Here is a 12,454-nt window from a genome sequence, read left to right on the forward strand (position 1 = left end):
CTAACCACCATGCTACCCTGCTGCCCCTAAACTTTTATTTTGTATCAAATCTATGCTCTACTTGCTGTATCTGATCTAGGAATGTTTCAAAGGACAGTGTTGATGGAGAAATTCCTTACTTTCAGGAGCATAATATTTTGTTGATTGTTTCATGGGATGTGGGCAGCACTAGCAAGGCCAGTATTTATTGCCTGTCTCTAACTGCCCTTGAACTGAGCAGCTTGCAGGGCCATTTCAGAGGGCAGTTAGGAGTCAAGCACATTGCTGTGTGTCTGGAGTCACACGTACGTTGGACCAGATATGAACGGCAGATTGCCTTTTCTAAAGGCAGATGGTTCTTCACAATAGTTTAATGTCATTATTACATGGGAGCACGGTAGCATAGTGGTTAGCACAGTTGCTTCACAGCTCCAGGGTCCCAGGTTCGATTCCCGGCTTGGGTCACTGTCTGTGTGGAGTCTCCCCGTGTGTGCGTGGGTTTCCTCTGGGTGCTCCGGTTTCTTCCCACAGTCCAAAGATGTGCATGTTAGGTGGATTGGCCATTGTGGATTGCCCTTAGTGTCCAAAAAAAAGGTTGAATGGGGATACGGGGAGAAAGGGGGATAGGGTGGAGGTGTGGGGCTTAAATAGTGTGCTCTATCCAAGGGCCGGTGCAGACTCGATGAGCTGAATGGCCTCCTTCTGCACTGTAAATTCTATGATTCTATTATTACAGAGACTAGCTTTTAATTCTAGGTTTATTAATTGAATTTTATTTCCACCAGCTGCCATGGTGGGATTTGAATTTATGGTCCCACGACCATTAACCTGGGCCTTCTGGATTTTTAGTCCAGTGATAGGGCTACTGGACTACCATCTCCCAATAGTAACAATTAACAGACTAACCAGTTATTCTTTTAAAAACAAGCAATGTCCTGTTTATTTTGGAATGGAGCAGTTTCAGCCACACAGTTCGAGTTTGCTTAAATTGCCACCCATCTTATAATGCTGCACTTGGTATATATAAAAATAGTTAATGTTCCCACAGCAGGGAGCTGGAACAGAAATAGATGTCCCTGTGAGAGCAGCATCGGGGAAAAGGAAATCGGTGACAAACATCAAAAGGCTACCAAGGGTGTGACTTTACAGTTAATGAGGTTCCATTAAACTTAATAAGGTCTCGTTAAACTCAGCAAGTTTCATTAAACTTAACAAGGTTGTTTTCTCAGATATCATTATCTTAGAGTAAACATTTTGCTTAAACATGTTAATTTGAACCAAAAGAAATTATACTTGCAGAAAGTTAATGGGTGACGATTCCTGCACGAGTAGAGTTGGAGTAATTATACTTAAATCATTTTAGGAGCACTTGCTATAAGAGGAAGTAAAGTTTATATAAAGCTTAAGCTGCAGATTTTTAAAAACCCTATTGTAGAAAGGATGATAAAACCATTAGAGACCAGTGGATTCTCTGTCGCATCAGGAACTCCAATGGCGGGCGGCAGAGAATCCAGTCCCAGATCTCATTGGGATTGAATGATGCAGAGGCCATCATACTTTTTAAAGAAACATTAGATGAGTGTTTGTAAAGAAAAGTCATAGGTTCTGTGGGTTCCTGCATGGCTGGTGAGCCCAATCTAAAGTCGCAGCTTTGACCACAACACTAGGTAGGTGTTTCCAGAAGGTAGGATCGGTCCTTGGACTCTAGATCACTGGTTTTCATTTCTCAGACCCCTTTTCTGGTGTCCTCCTCTTGTCGTCGGGTGTCCTCAAACAATTGTGTCCCTTCAATCAGGAGGTTCCTCCAAGTAGGTCTCTTCTGAGCAAGGGTCTCCCAGAAGTTCATTTGTGTTGCATGTGTCACTGTGTTGCATTTCTTGAGATAAGCTTTCAGGGTGTCTGAAGCTTTTCCTTTGTCCTTCTCCTGTTCGGAAGCCTTCCTTGAACTGGACAAACAAGATACGCTTTGGTAGTCGGAACCTTGACACACTGTGCACATGGCAGGACCAGCGGTTTCAGATGATCATGGCTTTGATGCTGGTGCTCTTGACTTCTTCAAGGACACTGATGTCTGTTGTTCCAGCTGATGCAGAGAATCTGCCTCAGACAGCATTGATGGCGCCTCTCCAGAGCCTTGAGGTTCCGTCTGTAGGTAGTCCAATTTTATGAGCAGTACAGAAGAGTTGACTGCCTTGTGCACGAGGATCTTGGTGTCGGCACGGATATCAAGGTCGTCAAAGGCATCCAAAGGAGGCACTTGCGGATGGGATACAATGTTGATTCGCCGCATCCATGTCAGCCTTAGAGAAGAGGGGCAGGATTCTCCGGGAATTGGCGGGGCGGGCAGAAACGGTGCAGTGGAGTGGCGGGAACCACTCCAGCGTCGGGCCGCCCCAAAGGTGCGGAATCCTCGCGGGCCAGGCCACCATGGGGGCACACCCCGGGGCCAGATCATCCCGCGCCCTCCTGAGGACCCCGGAGCCCGCCTGTGCCGCCAGGTCCCACTGGTATGGGACCTACTCCAATTTACGCCGGTGGGACCTGCATAGAACAGGCGGGACTTCGGCCCATCCCGGGCCGGAGAATCGCCGGGGAGGCGTCTGCGAGTGGCCACCGACCGGCGCGGCGCGATTCCCGCCCCCGCCAAATCTCTGGCGCCGGAGATTCGGCAGCCGGCGGGGGCGGTATTCACGCCGCCCCCCGGTGATTCGGGTCGGAGAATCCCGCCCGAGGTGGCTCCCCAGGCATAGGAAATGTTCAACATTTGGATGGGTTTCTCCGTTGATCTTGACGGAGGGAGAGGCTGGAACTTGTCCTGGGGAGGGTTGGTAAAGGACTTGAGTCTTCTTGAAGTTGAGGCTGAGACCGATTCTTTGGCATACTTCCGCATAATGCTGAAAGGAGGAAATTATAGAACCATATAACACAGAAAGGTCACGCAGCCCAGCATGTCTGTGCTGTCTCTTTGCGAGCTATCCAATTAGTCTGACTCTCCAGCCCTTTCCTGATAATCCTACAGATGTTTCTTTTTCAGGCCTTTGTCCCTTTTGCCTGTTATTGGCAGCAATCCTGATCAAACTTTTTCTGAACCTTTTAAATATTATGACCTCTAGGAGAAAAAGGTGATTGGATTCACAAGGAAATAATTATTATATTAAATACTGTGGTTAAATCTTAGAATTAAAGGCTCAGAAAGTAACTAAGAGTACAATATATGGACAAAAGGTGACCACAACATTCTCTAAGGCCAGCTAACACATGTATAATAAAATCGCTTTATCAATCCCAGCTGCAGGCACCGTTCTCTTTTCCCAATCATCTGTTCTCTGTGCAACTTTGAGATCATAATATTTAACAGGACTAGGAACATCTTTATTGTGACTGGTACTGAAACTGGGTAAAGGATTATGGAATGCAGGTGCCGATGGTTTAGTGAAGCTAGAAATAATATAAATCAATCGGAAACATAGGAAGCAGGGAGACATCTGGACAGTTGAGGTGTAATGTGAATATGCGGCAAAGCACCTATTGTGATTTTGAGTGCTGGTCATAAGTGAAATATTTAAACTTTTATAAGCATGCAAGAATCAATCGTGTCATTACTGATAAAGGAAAGGATTACAATTTGTTGGGTGATTTGATGGCCGCGTTGCCGCGACGTGGCTGTTAGATCGCAGGAGAGTCAAAATTGAGAACTGCACCAGGCGGCAATTGGTTTGCGATCTAACCAGCTCACTCCCGTTGACAAACTCAGGATCCCGCCGGAGGGAGGCGAGTAACCAATAATCATCTCTTAAGGCCAATCTCCACACAATTAACGGAAACGACACCCTATCTTCTTTTAAAACTGTTTATATTGGGTTTTATACATGATATACTTACAAATGCACACACAAAGATAAAAAACATGAAGTATAAAAAATAACAAAGGAAAATGTCATAACACAGAGCAATAAGGGGGGCTTCCCCCCCCCCCCCCCCCTTCTCTTTTTTTTATACAAAACAAGCAAAACAAAATGGGTGGAAGGGGCACCTAGGTGGTGCCCCTGATGTCACTTGCATCGCTTGTTCAGGTTTTGTTTTTGTCCATTTGCCTCAACTTCGGCCACCTATCATTCCTTCTTCCTGTTCCTCCCTATCCTCCCTACCCCCCATCTTTACACAACCCCATATCTCACAGCCTCCCGTGATCTAACTGTCTTCCTGCCAAGTGGTCACATGGGCGCCGATTAGAACTCCATTTTAGAAATGTGAAGATGGCGGAATGGCTGCTGCGTAGACCCAAGGAGGTGAGTAGCCATCTTTGCTCCCTGGCAATGAGGCCAGGGGCACTGAGGTTGCTGCCCCATGCTCGGGAGGGTGGTTTTGGGGGAGCTCCCGGGTGTACTAGCCTTGGTTGGGGTGGGCTGCCATCGGTGGGGTGGGGGGGGTGGGAAGGGAGGTTGGTGGTCCATGGACTGGTGGGGGGGGTGTGTCTCAGGGCCCACAGGACCGCCATGTCACCCCCTGGATTGTATGTACCTATTGGAGGGGCGAACCCAGCCCATGCCTCTCTGCTCCACAGTCCAAAACTACCACTGACCTTGGAGGCCTCTGGCTATGTGGCTGAAGACTATTGTTAAAAGGGAGTAATTAAGTGAGCACTTCACATCTCCCAAGTGAATTCCTGTGGGTAGGCGGGCCTTGTAGCATGTTGGGGTTATTGCCTAGCACCCCAATCAGACCGTGATGCCTGGACACTGTGCCTGAATACTGCAGGAAGGAACACCATGGACGCAGCAGCCAACACCGAACACCTAGGGGCTGGGCCCCAGCACTGGGGACATATCCGTGACCAGAGGGTGGTGTGTGCACTGGTGAGGGGACCAGCACCCGGTACAGGTGATGTTTTGTGCGGGTGTCTGGGATTCAAGGTGCGGGGTCCGGTGACCAGGTCCTTGCTGCGCCCAGGGGTGTGTGGGCAGATATGTCGGATGGCAGCATGTTGGGTGAGAGGCAGGTGGGAGGAGAGAGCAATGGGGGAAGGTCCCAGGATGGAAGACCTCTGCACCATATTCCTGCCTCTACATTGGTGACAGTTCTGTCCTCGGCCACTCCCACGATATCCAGGGCCCGTTTCTCACAGGGGGTGAGGACTCTGATGTCCGGCTCCCGTCTGCCCATCATAGCCCTCTCCCGTCTATTGTGGGCCACTTCTCCTGCGGGGACATGGGTCGTTCCTTGCGGGGGTGGGATTGCGGGGGCGGGTTGGGGGGCAAGTGGGGTGGATGGGGGGGACTGGCATGGGCGGCACTGCTAGACATGGTGTGCCAGGGCTTGGTACGATGTTGGGCAGGGCGGTGCCAGGTGCATGCTCAAGGAGGTTGTTGAGCTTCTTACGACACTGGGTGCAGGTCCTCCTGGTGATGTTCTCCGAGCTGACGGCCGCTGCCACTTCCTCCCAGGCGACACTGGCTGCCCTGTGGCTGACCCTCCAAACCCCTCGAGGAACAGGGCATCCCGTCTGACCTCGACCGCGTCCAACAATCTGGCCGGGTAGGTATCCCTGAATCGTAGGGATGGTCTCCTCGGTGGCATGGCTGCGAGCTGTGTGGGGTTTGCTCTGTGGGATCGGTTTAAGTGCTGCTCCCCTTGTTAGCGGCGAGCTGGCGGGCGTGGTTTCAGCGAATCAGCCGCCAGGACCATCATTTGCAGCGTGAGGCCAGGTGGGGCCTGGTTAAGTGGTCCAATTCAGTGATACCGGTGACGGCCTCGCCGGGCTAAGAATCCGGAAGCTTCCGGCAGTCCCCACTTGATACCACACTTTGAAACCTTTCCATTAAATCGCGTGCTTTGTCTTTATATTATTATATATTTTACATTCCTCACAACTACTCTTTTCCATATGTGTCAACTGCGGCTCATTGGTCACGTTCTCACTTGAATCAGGAGGTCATGGGTGCAAGAACCACTCTGGCGGCTTGAACACAAAATATAAGCTGGCAGATGCCACAGTGCAGTGCCGAGGGAGTGCTGGTCCATCAAATATGCTATCTCCCTCGCAAAATATTGAACTGGAGCTCCAATGTTTCTTTTTGGGGGGGGGGGGGGGGGGGTCGTTAAAAGACCCATGGTGCTATTTGAAGAATAATTCTGGTCAAGGTTCACTGCTCGATCAACATCACTCAAATAGATTATCATGTCAATTGTTTGTGGGATCTTGCTGTACGCATTGGTAGCCATGTCTCCCATTTTACAACAGTAACTATACTCCCGTGTACTTCATTACAAAGAGATTTGAAATGTCCTGTCATCATGAAAGAAGTTCTATAAACATGTCTTTCTTTTGACTCAGGTTCCGAGCCACAGAGTGGATATGAATGTCCTCATGGCCTGTCAGTTCCTGATGGAGCAGGCAGCTAGTGAAGGCAATAACCTCCTACTGCACTACATGTACCAATACCTGTTGTTTGATTTCCGCATCTGGAGCCACAGCGACTTCGCAGTTCGATTGGGTAACAATTTACATTTCATCTGTAAAACCTTTTGCTGGATTGCAAAACCCAGGTCTGCGCATGAGGGCAAAGGATTGAGAAAGAATGAAGTTGGAGGGGAAGGTCCATTCCAAACTGAAACTAGTCCACTCCAAAAGGGACTGAGCCTGTGTGAATAGAAAACTTTTAAATAAGACCATAAGGCATGAGAGCAGAATTACGCCGTTCGGCTCCACCATTCAATCATGGCTGATATGATTCTCAACTCCATTCTCTTGCCTTCTCCCCATAACTCCCGATCCACTCTGATCTGTGTGTGTACTAAGCTGCCAGAACTGGCAACCCAATCTAAATATTTCCTTCATCTTTGAGTTTGGTGTAAAAAAAAAATAAAGATGAAGAGTAAATTTAAACAAGAAAATCCACAACTTTTCAGATGTTTCACAGAAAAGTTAAAATTAAGTTCAGACTGTGAAAATCAGGATAACCAAGGGTTGTAATGGGATTGGACGAAACGTGACGGGACAGCAAGGCCAACATGTGTCACCCATCCAAGGTTTGATGCAATTGAGGGGTGTCCTAGGCCACCTTAAGAGGACATTTAAGAATTAATCACATTTTGGGGAGGCCAGAGGAACATACACCATATTAGGGCACCAGGTTTTCTTGCATGAGGAACATTAGTGAACCCGTTTGCAGCAGTCCAGCGGCTTTGTAGTCACTTTTACTGAAAACTTTTATTTCTAGAATTTAAGTTCTCAAATTGCCACGGGATGGTTTGATCTCTTTTCAGAATGTTTCATGCAGGTCACTGGATGATTAGTCCAGGAACATTGGCTTTGAACCACGTTGGGAAAGACTTGAGGGAGCCTTACTCTGCATCTTGCTGAACTGGGAAGTATACCATTCTCCAGCAGTCACATCCATCACCTGAAAGACCACGGCAGAATTCTCCGGCCCTTCGCTGGTAGTGGGATTCGCTGGTCCGCCGGCAGCACACCCCCAACCGCAGGTTTCCCGGCGACTTGGGGTGTTGTTAATGGGAAATTCCATTGACAACGGGGGAACAGAGAATCCTGCTACCAGCGAATGGTGCGCCCCCTGAGAAACACTTGGCTGGGCGACCTGAGAATCCAGCCCCACCAACTTGCTGCTTACTCGTCCTTTCGAAAAAAAATTGTGGGTTTTGGCTGTCATTGGCAAGGCTTTATTGTCCATCCCTAGTTGAGAAAATGGCCACCTGTAAAACATGCCTGCACATCAAAAACTCATTTTGCTGGTAATTTGAGGATTAATGGGTGATGAGCTATGTGAGCAGGAAGAAAGTTTACTACCTTATTCTCTTCACATTCACAGGGCACATACAGTACTTGTCCACAATTATCAAAGATCACAAGCAGCGTATCAGAAAGAAGTACGGTGTGCAGTACATACTTGATTCCATCCGGACACATTATGGGTGAGTGGGCAGGTTTACTGTGGCAGCTATTTGGTTTGAAGGCAGTGAATTACTTACTGTTAATCGGGTTACTGGTTATTCATTGGGTAGGGGTTACTCATTGTGCAACTGTGTGGAGTTACTGTTTATTCAGTACTGACTTTCTGAATAACAATAGAGTAGCTGTTTCCTCATCATGGACATGGGTGAGTAACTGAACAGAGTTTAAAACAGTTCTCCGGATTTGGCCATCGTTAGCGAGGCTAGCATTTATTACCTAACTGTGGGTTGGTTCAGCTCAGTTGGCTGGACAGCTGGTTTGTAATGCAGAGGGCGGCCAACAGCATGGGTTCAAACCCGTACCGGCTGAGGTTATTCATGAAGGCCACGCCTTCTCAACATTGCCCCTCACCTGAGGTGTGGTGATCCTCAGGTTAAACCACCACCAGCCAACTCTCCCCCCTGAAAGGGGAAAGCAGCCTATGGTCATCTGGGACTATGGCGATATTACCGAGAGTTAGTAGTGGCCCGCCTTTTTGTACCACTGCTGGTAGTTTGATACAGCTAAGCAATATGCCAATGTACTTCAGGGGGAAGCTAACAGTCAACCACATTGGTGCAGGATTAGTGCAACAAAAAGGCCACACCAGGTAAGGGCAGCAGGTTTTCTTCTGTAAAAAAACACTTAGCATTGACTCAGGAACTGGAGCTGACCTCAGCACTCGGAGTTTGAAAACGTAAAAAAAGTAAAAGTAAAACTCTCACATCACAGAATCCTGTGAGTTGATTGGCTGGTGAGTCTTGCTGCTGTGTGACCATCAGACAGAGCAAGAGAGCGAGGCAGGTAGTGCAGGAATCTCCTGTGGCCATTCCCCTGCAAAACAGATATACTGCTTTGGATACTGTTGAGGTGAATGGCCTTTCAGGGGAAAACAGCAACAGCCAAACTCGTGGCACCACAGTTGGTTCTGCTGCAGAGGGGAGGGGTGATAAGTGTGACAGTGCAATAGTTATAATTGTGAGTAATGTATGGTTCCTATGCCATATCCTCAAACTTGCCATCTGAGGGGATTCAATTGTAAGGGGAATAGACAGGCGTTTCTGTGGCCGCAAACAAGACACGAAGATGGCATGTTGCCTCCCTGGTGCTCGGGTGAAAGGTGTCTCGGAGCGGGTACCAGGACATTCTGCAGGGAGAGGGTGAACAGCCAGTGGTCGTGGTACACATCGGTACAAACGACATAGGTTAAAAAAAGGGATGAGGTCCTAAAAGCAGAATACAGGGAACTAGGAAGGAAGTTAAGAAATCGGACCTCGAAGGTAGTGATCTCAGGATTACTACTGGTGCCACGTGCTAGCCAGAATAGAAATGAGAGGATATATAGAATGAATTATGTGGCTGAAGGGATGGTGTCAGGGGGAGGGTTTCAGATTCCTGGGGCATTGGGACCGGTTCTGGAGGAGGTGGGACCTGTACAAACTGGACGGGTTACACCTGGGCAGGACTGGAAAGATGTCCTAGGGGCGCTATTTGCTAGAGCAGTTGGGGAGTGTTTAAACTAATGTGACCGGGGGATGGGAACCGATGCAGGAAGTCGGAAGGTAGTAAAATAGGGACAGAAACAAAAGGCAGTAAGGGGGAAAGTGTAAGGCAGAGAAGCCATAGTCAAAAATCAAAAAGGGCAACAGTACAAGGTACAGTGATTGAGGGGAGCTCAGCGAATAGGCCAGGAATACTATAAGGAATAAAACGGGAAGTAAAAACATAAATGGAAAGCAACGCGGCAGGTTGTTACATGAAGATATGGGTTCAACGACAAGGAAAATTAGGAGAAAAGTTAAGAGAAAAAATAACTTGGGAGAGGTTACTGATCAAGGTGTTAAGATTCAAAACAGAGGTATAAAACCAACATAAGTGTACTTTACCTGAATGCTCGTCGTATTCGGAAAAAGGTAAATGAGGTTACCTTGCAAATCATCGTGAATGACTATGATTTAGTGGCCGTTACTGAAACATGGTTAAAGGATGGTTACGACTGGGAGTTAAATATCCAAGGGTATCAAACTATTCAGAAGGACAGAGTGGATAAGGGAGGTGGTGTAGCTCTGTTATTTAAGGATGACATCCGGGCAACAGTAAGGGATGACATCGGAGCTATGGAGAGAAAAGTTGAATCCATTGGGGTGGAAATCAGGAATAGTAAGGCGTAAAAGTCACTGATAGGAGTAGTCTATAGGCTACCAAATAGTAACATTATGGTGGGGCAGGCAATAAACAAAGAAATAACTGATGCATGTAGAAATGGTACAGAAGTTATCATGGGGGATTTTAATCTACATGTCGATTGGTTTAGCCAGGTTGGTCAAGGCAGCCTTGAGGAGGAGATTATAGAATGTAACCGCGATAGTTTCCGAGAACAGTATGTAATGGAACATATGAGGGAACAAGCGGTCCTAGATCTGGTCCTGCGTAATAAGACAGGATTGATTAATGATCTCATAGTTAGGGATGCTCTCGGAAGGAGCGATGGCAATATGGTGAAATTTAAAATACAGATGGAGGGTGAGAAGGTAAAATCAAACACTAGTGTTTTGTGCTTAAACAAAGGAGATTACAATGGGATGAGAGGAGAGATAGCTGAGGTAGACTGGGAGCAAAGACTTTAAGGTGAAACAGTTGAGGAACAGTGGAGAACCTTCCAAGCGATTTTTCACTGTGCTCAGCAAAGGTTTATACCAACAAAAAGGAAGGAAGGTTAGAAAGAGGGAAAATCGACTGTGGATATCTAAGGAAATAAGGGAGAGTATCAAATTGAAGGAAAAAGCATACAAAGTGGCAAAGATTAGTGGGAGACTAGAAGACTGGGAAATCTTTAGGGGGCAACAGAAAGCTACTAAAAAAGCTATAAAGAAGAGTAAGATAGATTATGAGAGTAAACTTGCTCAGAATATATAAACAGATAGTAAAAGTTTCTACAAATGTATAAAACAAAAAACAGTGGCTAATGTAAATATTGGTCCTTTGGAGGATGAGAAGGGAGATTTAATAATGGGAGATGAGGAAATGGCTGAGGAGCTGAACAGGTTTTTTGGGTCGGTCTTCACAGTGGAAGACACAAATAACATGCCAGCGACTGATAGAAATGAGGCTGTGACAGGTGAGGACCTTGAGATTGTTATCACTATGGAGGTAGTGATGGGCAAGCTAATGGGGCTAAAGGTAGACAGGTCTCCAGGCCCTGATGGAATGCATCCCAGAGTGCTAAAAGAGATGGCTATAGAAATTGCAAATGCACTAGTGATAATTTACCAAAATTAACTAGATTCTGGGGTTGTCCTGGCGGATTGGAAATGAGCAAATGTGACACCACTGTATAAAAAAGGAGGTAGGCAGAAAGTGGGTAATTATAGGCCAGTTAACTTAACTTTGGTAGTAGGGAAGATGCTGGAATCTATCATCAAGGAAGGGATAGCGAGGCATCTGGATGGCAATTGTCCCATTGGGCAGACGCAGCATGGGTTCATAAAGGGCCAAACTAATTTAGTGGAAGTTAAACTTGCTGTGAAAGTTTAACTGTCTAACTGTCTTAAGGTAAGCCTACCTGTGACACTAATAAAGATTATTATTAGATTATTATAATTATTTATTCTTTTCAGGGGGCACAGTGGGGGAGTCGTTAGCACTGTTGCCTCTTGGCGTCTAGGACCCAGGTTCGATCTCAGTCCTAGGTAACTACGTGTGGAGTTTGCATGTTCTCCCCGTTTCTGCATGGGTTTCACTCCCCACAATCCAAAAATGTGCAGGGTCGGTGGATTGGCCACGCTAAATTGCCCCTTAATTGTAAAAATTAAAAAATATATATTAATTTATTCTCAGCCCGCAGAAGGATTACCAGATCACAGCTGACGTTAAAACAGTTCAACTGTCGCTCTTCGACCTGGTGAAAGATTTTATCACCAAAGCAGTTTCATCTGAGGAATTGCACAGCATCATCTCTTACATGGCAACAGCGAATGACGATGATCAGGTAATCTTGTTACAGCTGCTGTTGAGAATTAATCCTTAGGGAATATAAATAACATAAGCATGTGGATCGATTTATCATAGTATTGGGACCAGATTGATGAATAAACATATGTCCCTTCCCCCGTCCATTTGTAATTTGTGTTTTTGCTGTTGTTTTGTTGTACTAGCTCAACCAAGATGAAAATGTAATGGCCTAACATGATGGATTTTCCCATCTGGGACTAAGTTCCGTAACGGGGGTGGGGGGACAGAGAGTGTTTCCCGCTATGGAGGCTGATGGGAAACCATGCAATATCCTCCAGCTCCGACATCATTAATTATTCATCTGCGGTTTAGCTCTGTATTCTGTGGCAGGGCATGCACGTGTCCTGCCATCATATCCGGATATCATATTGAACAGTTGCCCAACACCACTGACCCACCTTTGAAGAAAGAAGATAGACCTCCTGAAGAATAAGATAGATCACCAGGGAACACTCTGAGGCCTGTTCAATGACACTGAAGCTCGAGGGTCCAGCTGATGCTCCCTCCCACCCA

At 46.9% G+C, this 12,454-nt stretch overlaps 1 protein-coding gene across 2 annotated transcripts in view; it reads left to right on the forward strand.

Annotated features, from left to right (window-relative positions):
- Positions 1-12,454, forward strand: part of nbeal2 (neurobeachin-like 2) — a 333,597-nt gene that overhangs the window by 216,986 nt on the left and 104,157 nt on the right. For both annotated transcript variants that reach the window (XM_038808910.1, XM_038808909.1), the window contains 3 exons: positions 6,314-6,473; positions 7,809-7,911; positions 11,768-11,918. In XM_038808910.1, coding sequence (XP_038664838.1) covers positions 6,314-6,473; positions 7,809-7,911; positions 11,768-11,918 — 414 coding nt within the window. The remainder of the gene's footprint in view (positions 1-6,313; positions 6,474-7,808; positions 7,912-11,767; positions 11,919-12,454) is intronic.

This window comes from Scyliorhinus canicula, chromosome 10, assembly GCF_902713615.1.
Source record: "Scyliorhinus canicula chromosome 10, sScyCan1.1, whole genome shotgun sequence".
In the NCBI taxonomy this organism is placed as follows: domain Eukaryota; kingdom Metazoa; phylum Chordata; class Chondrichthyes; order Carcharhiniformes; family Scyliorhinidae; genus Scyliorhinus; species Scyliorhinus canicula.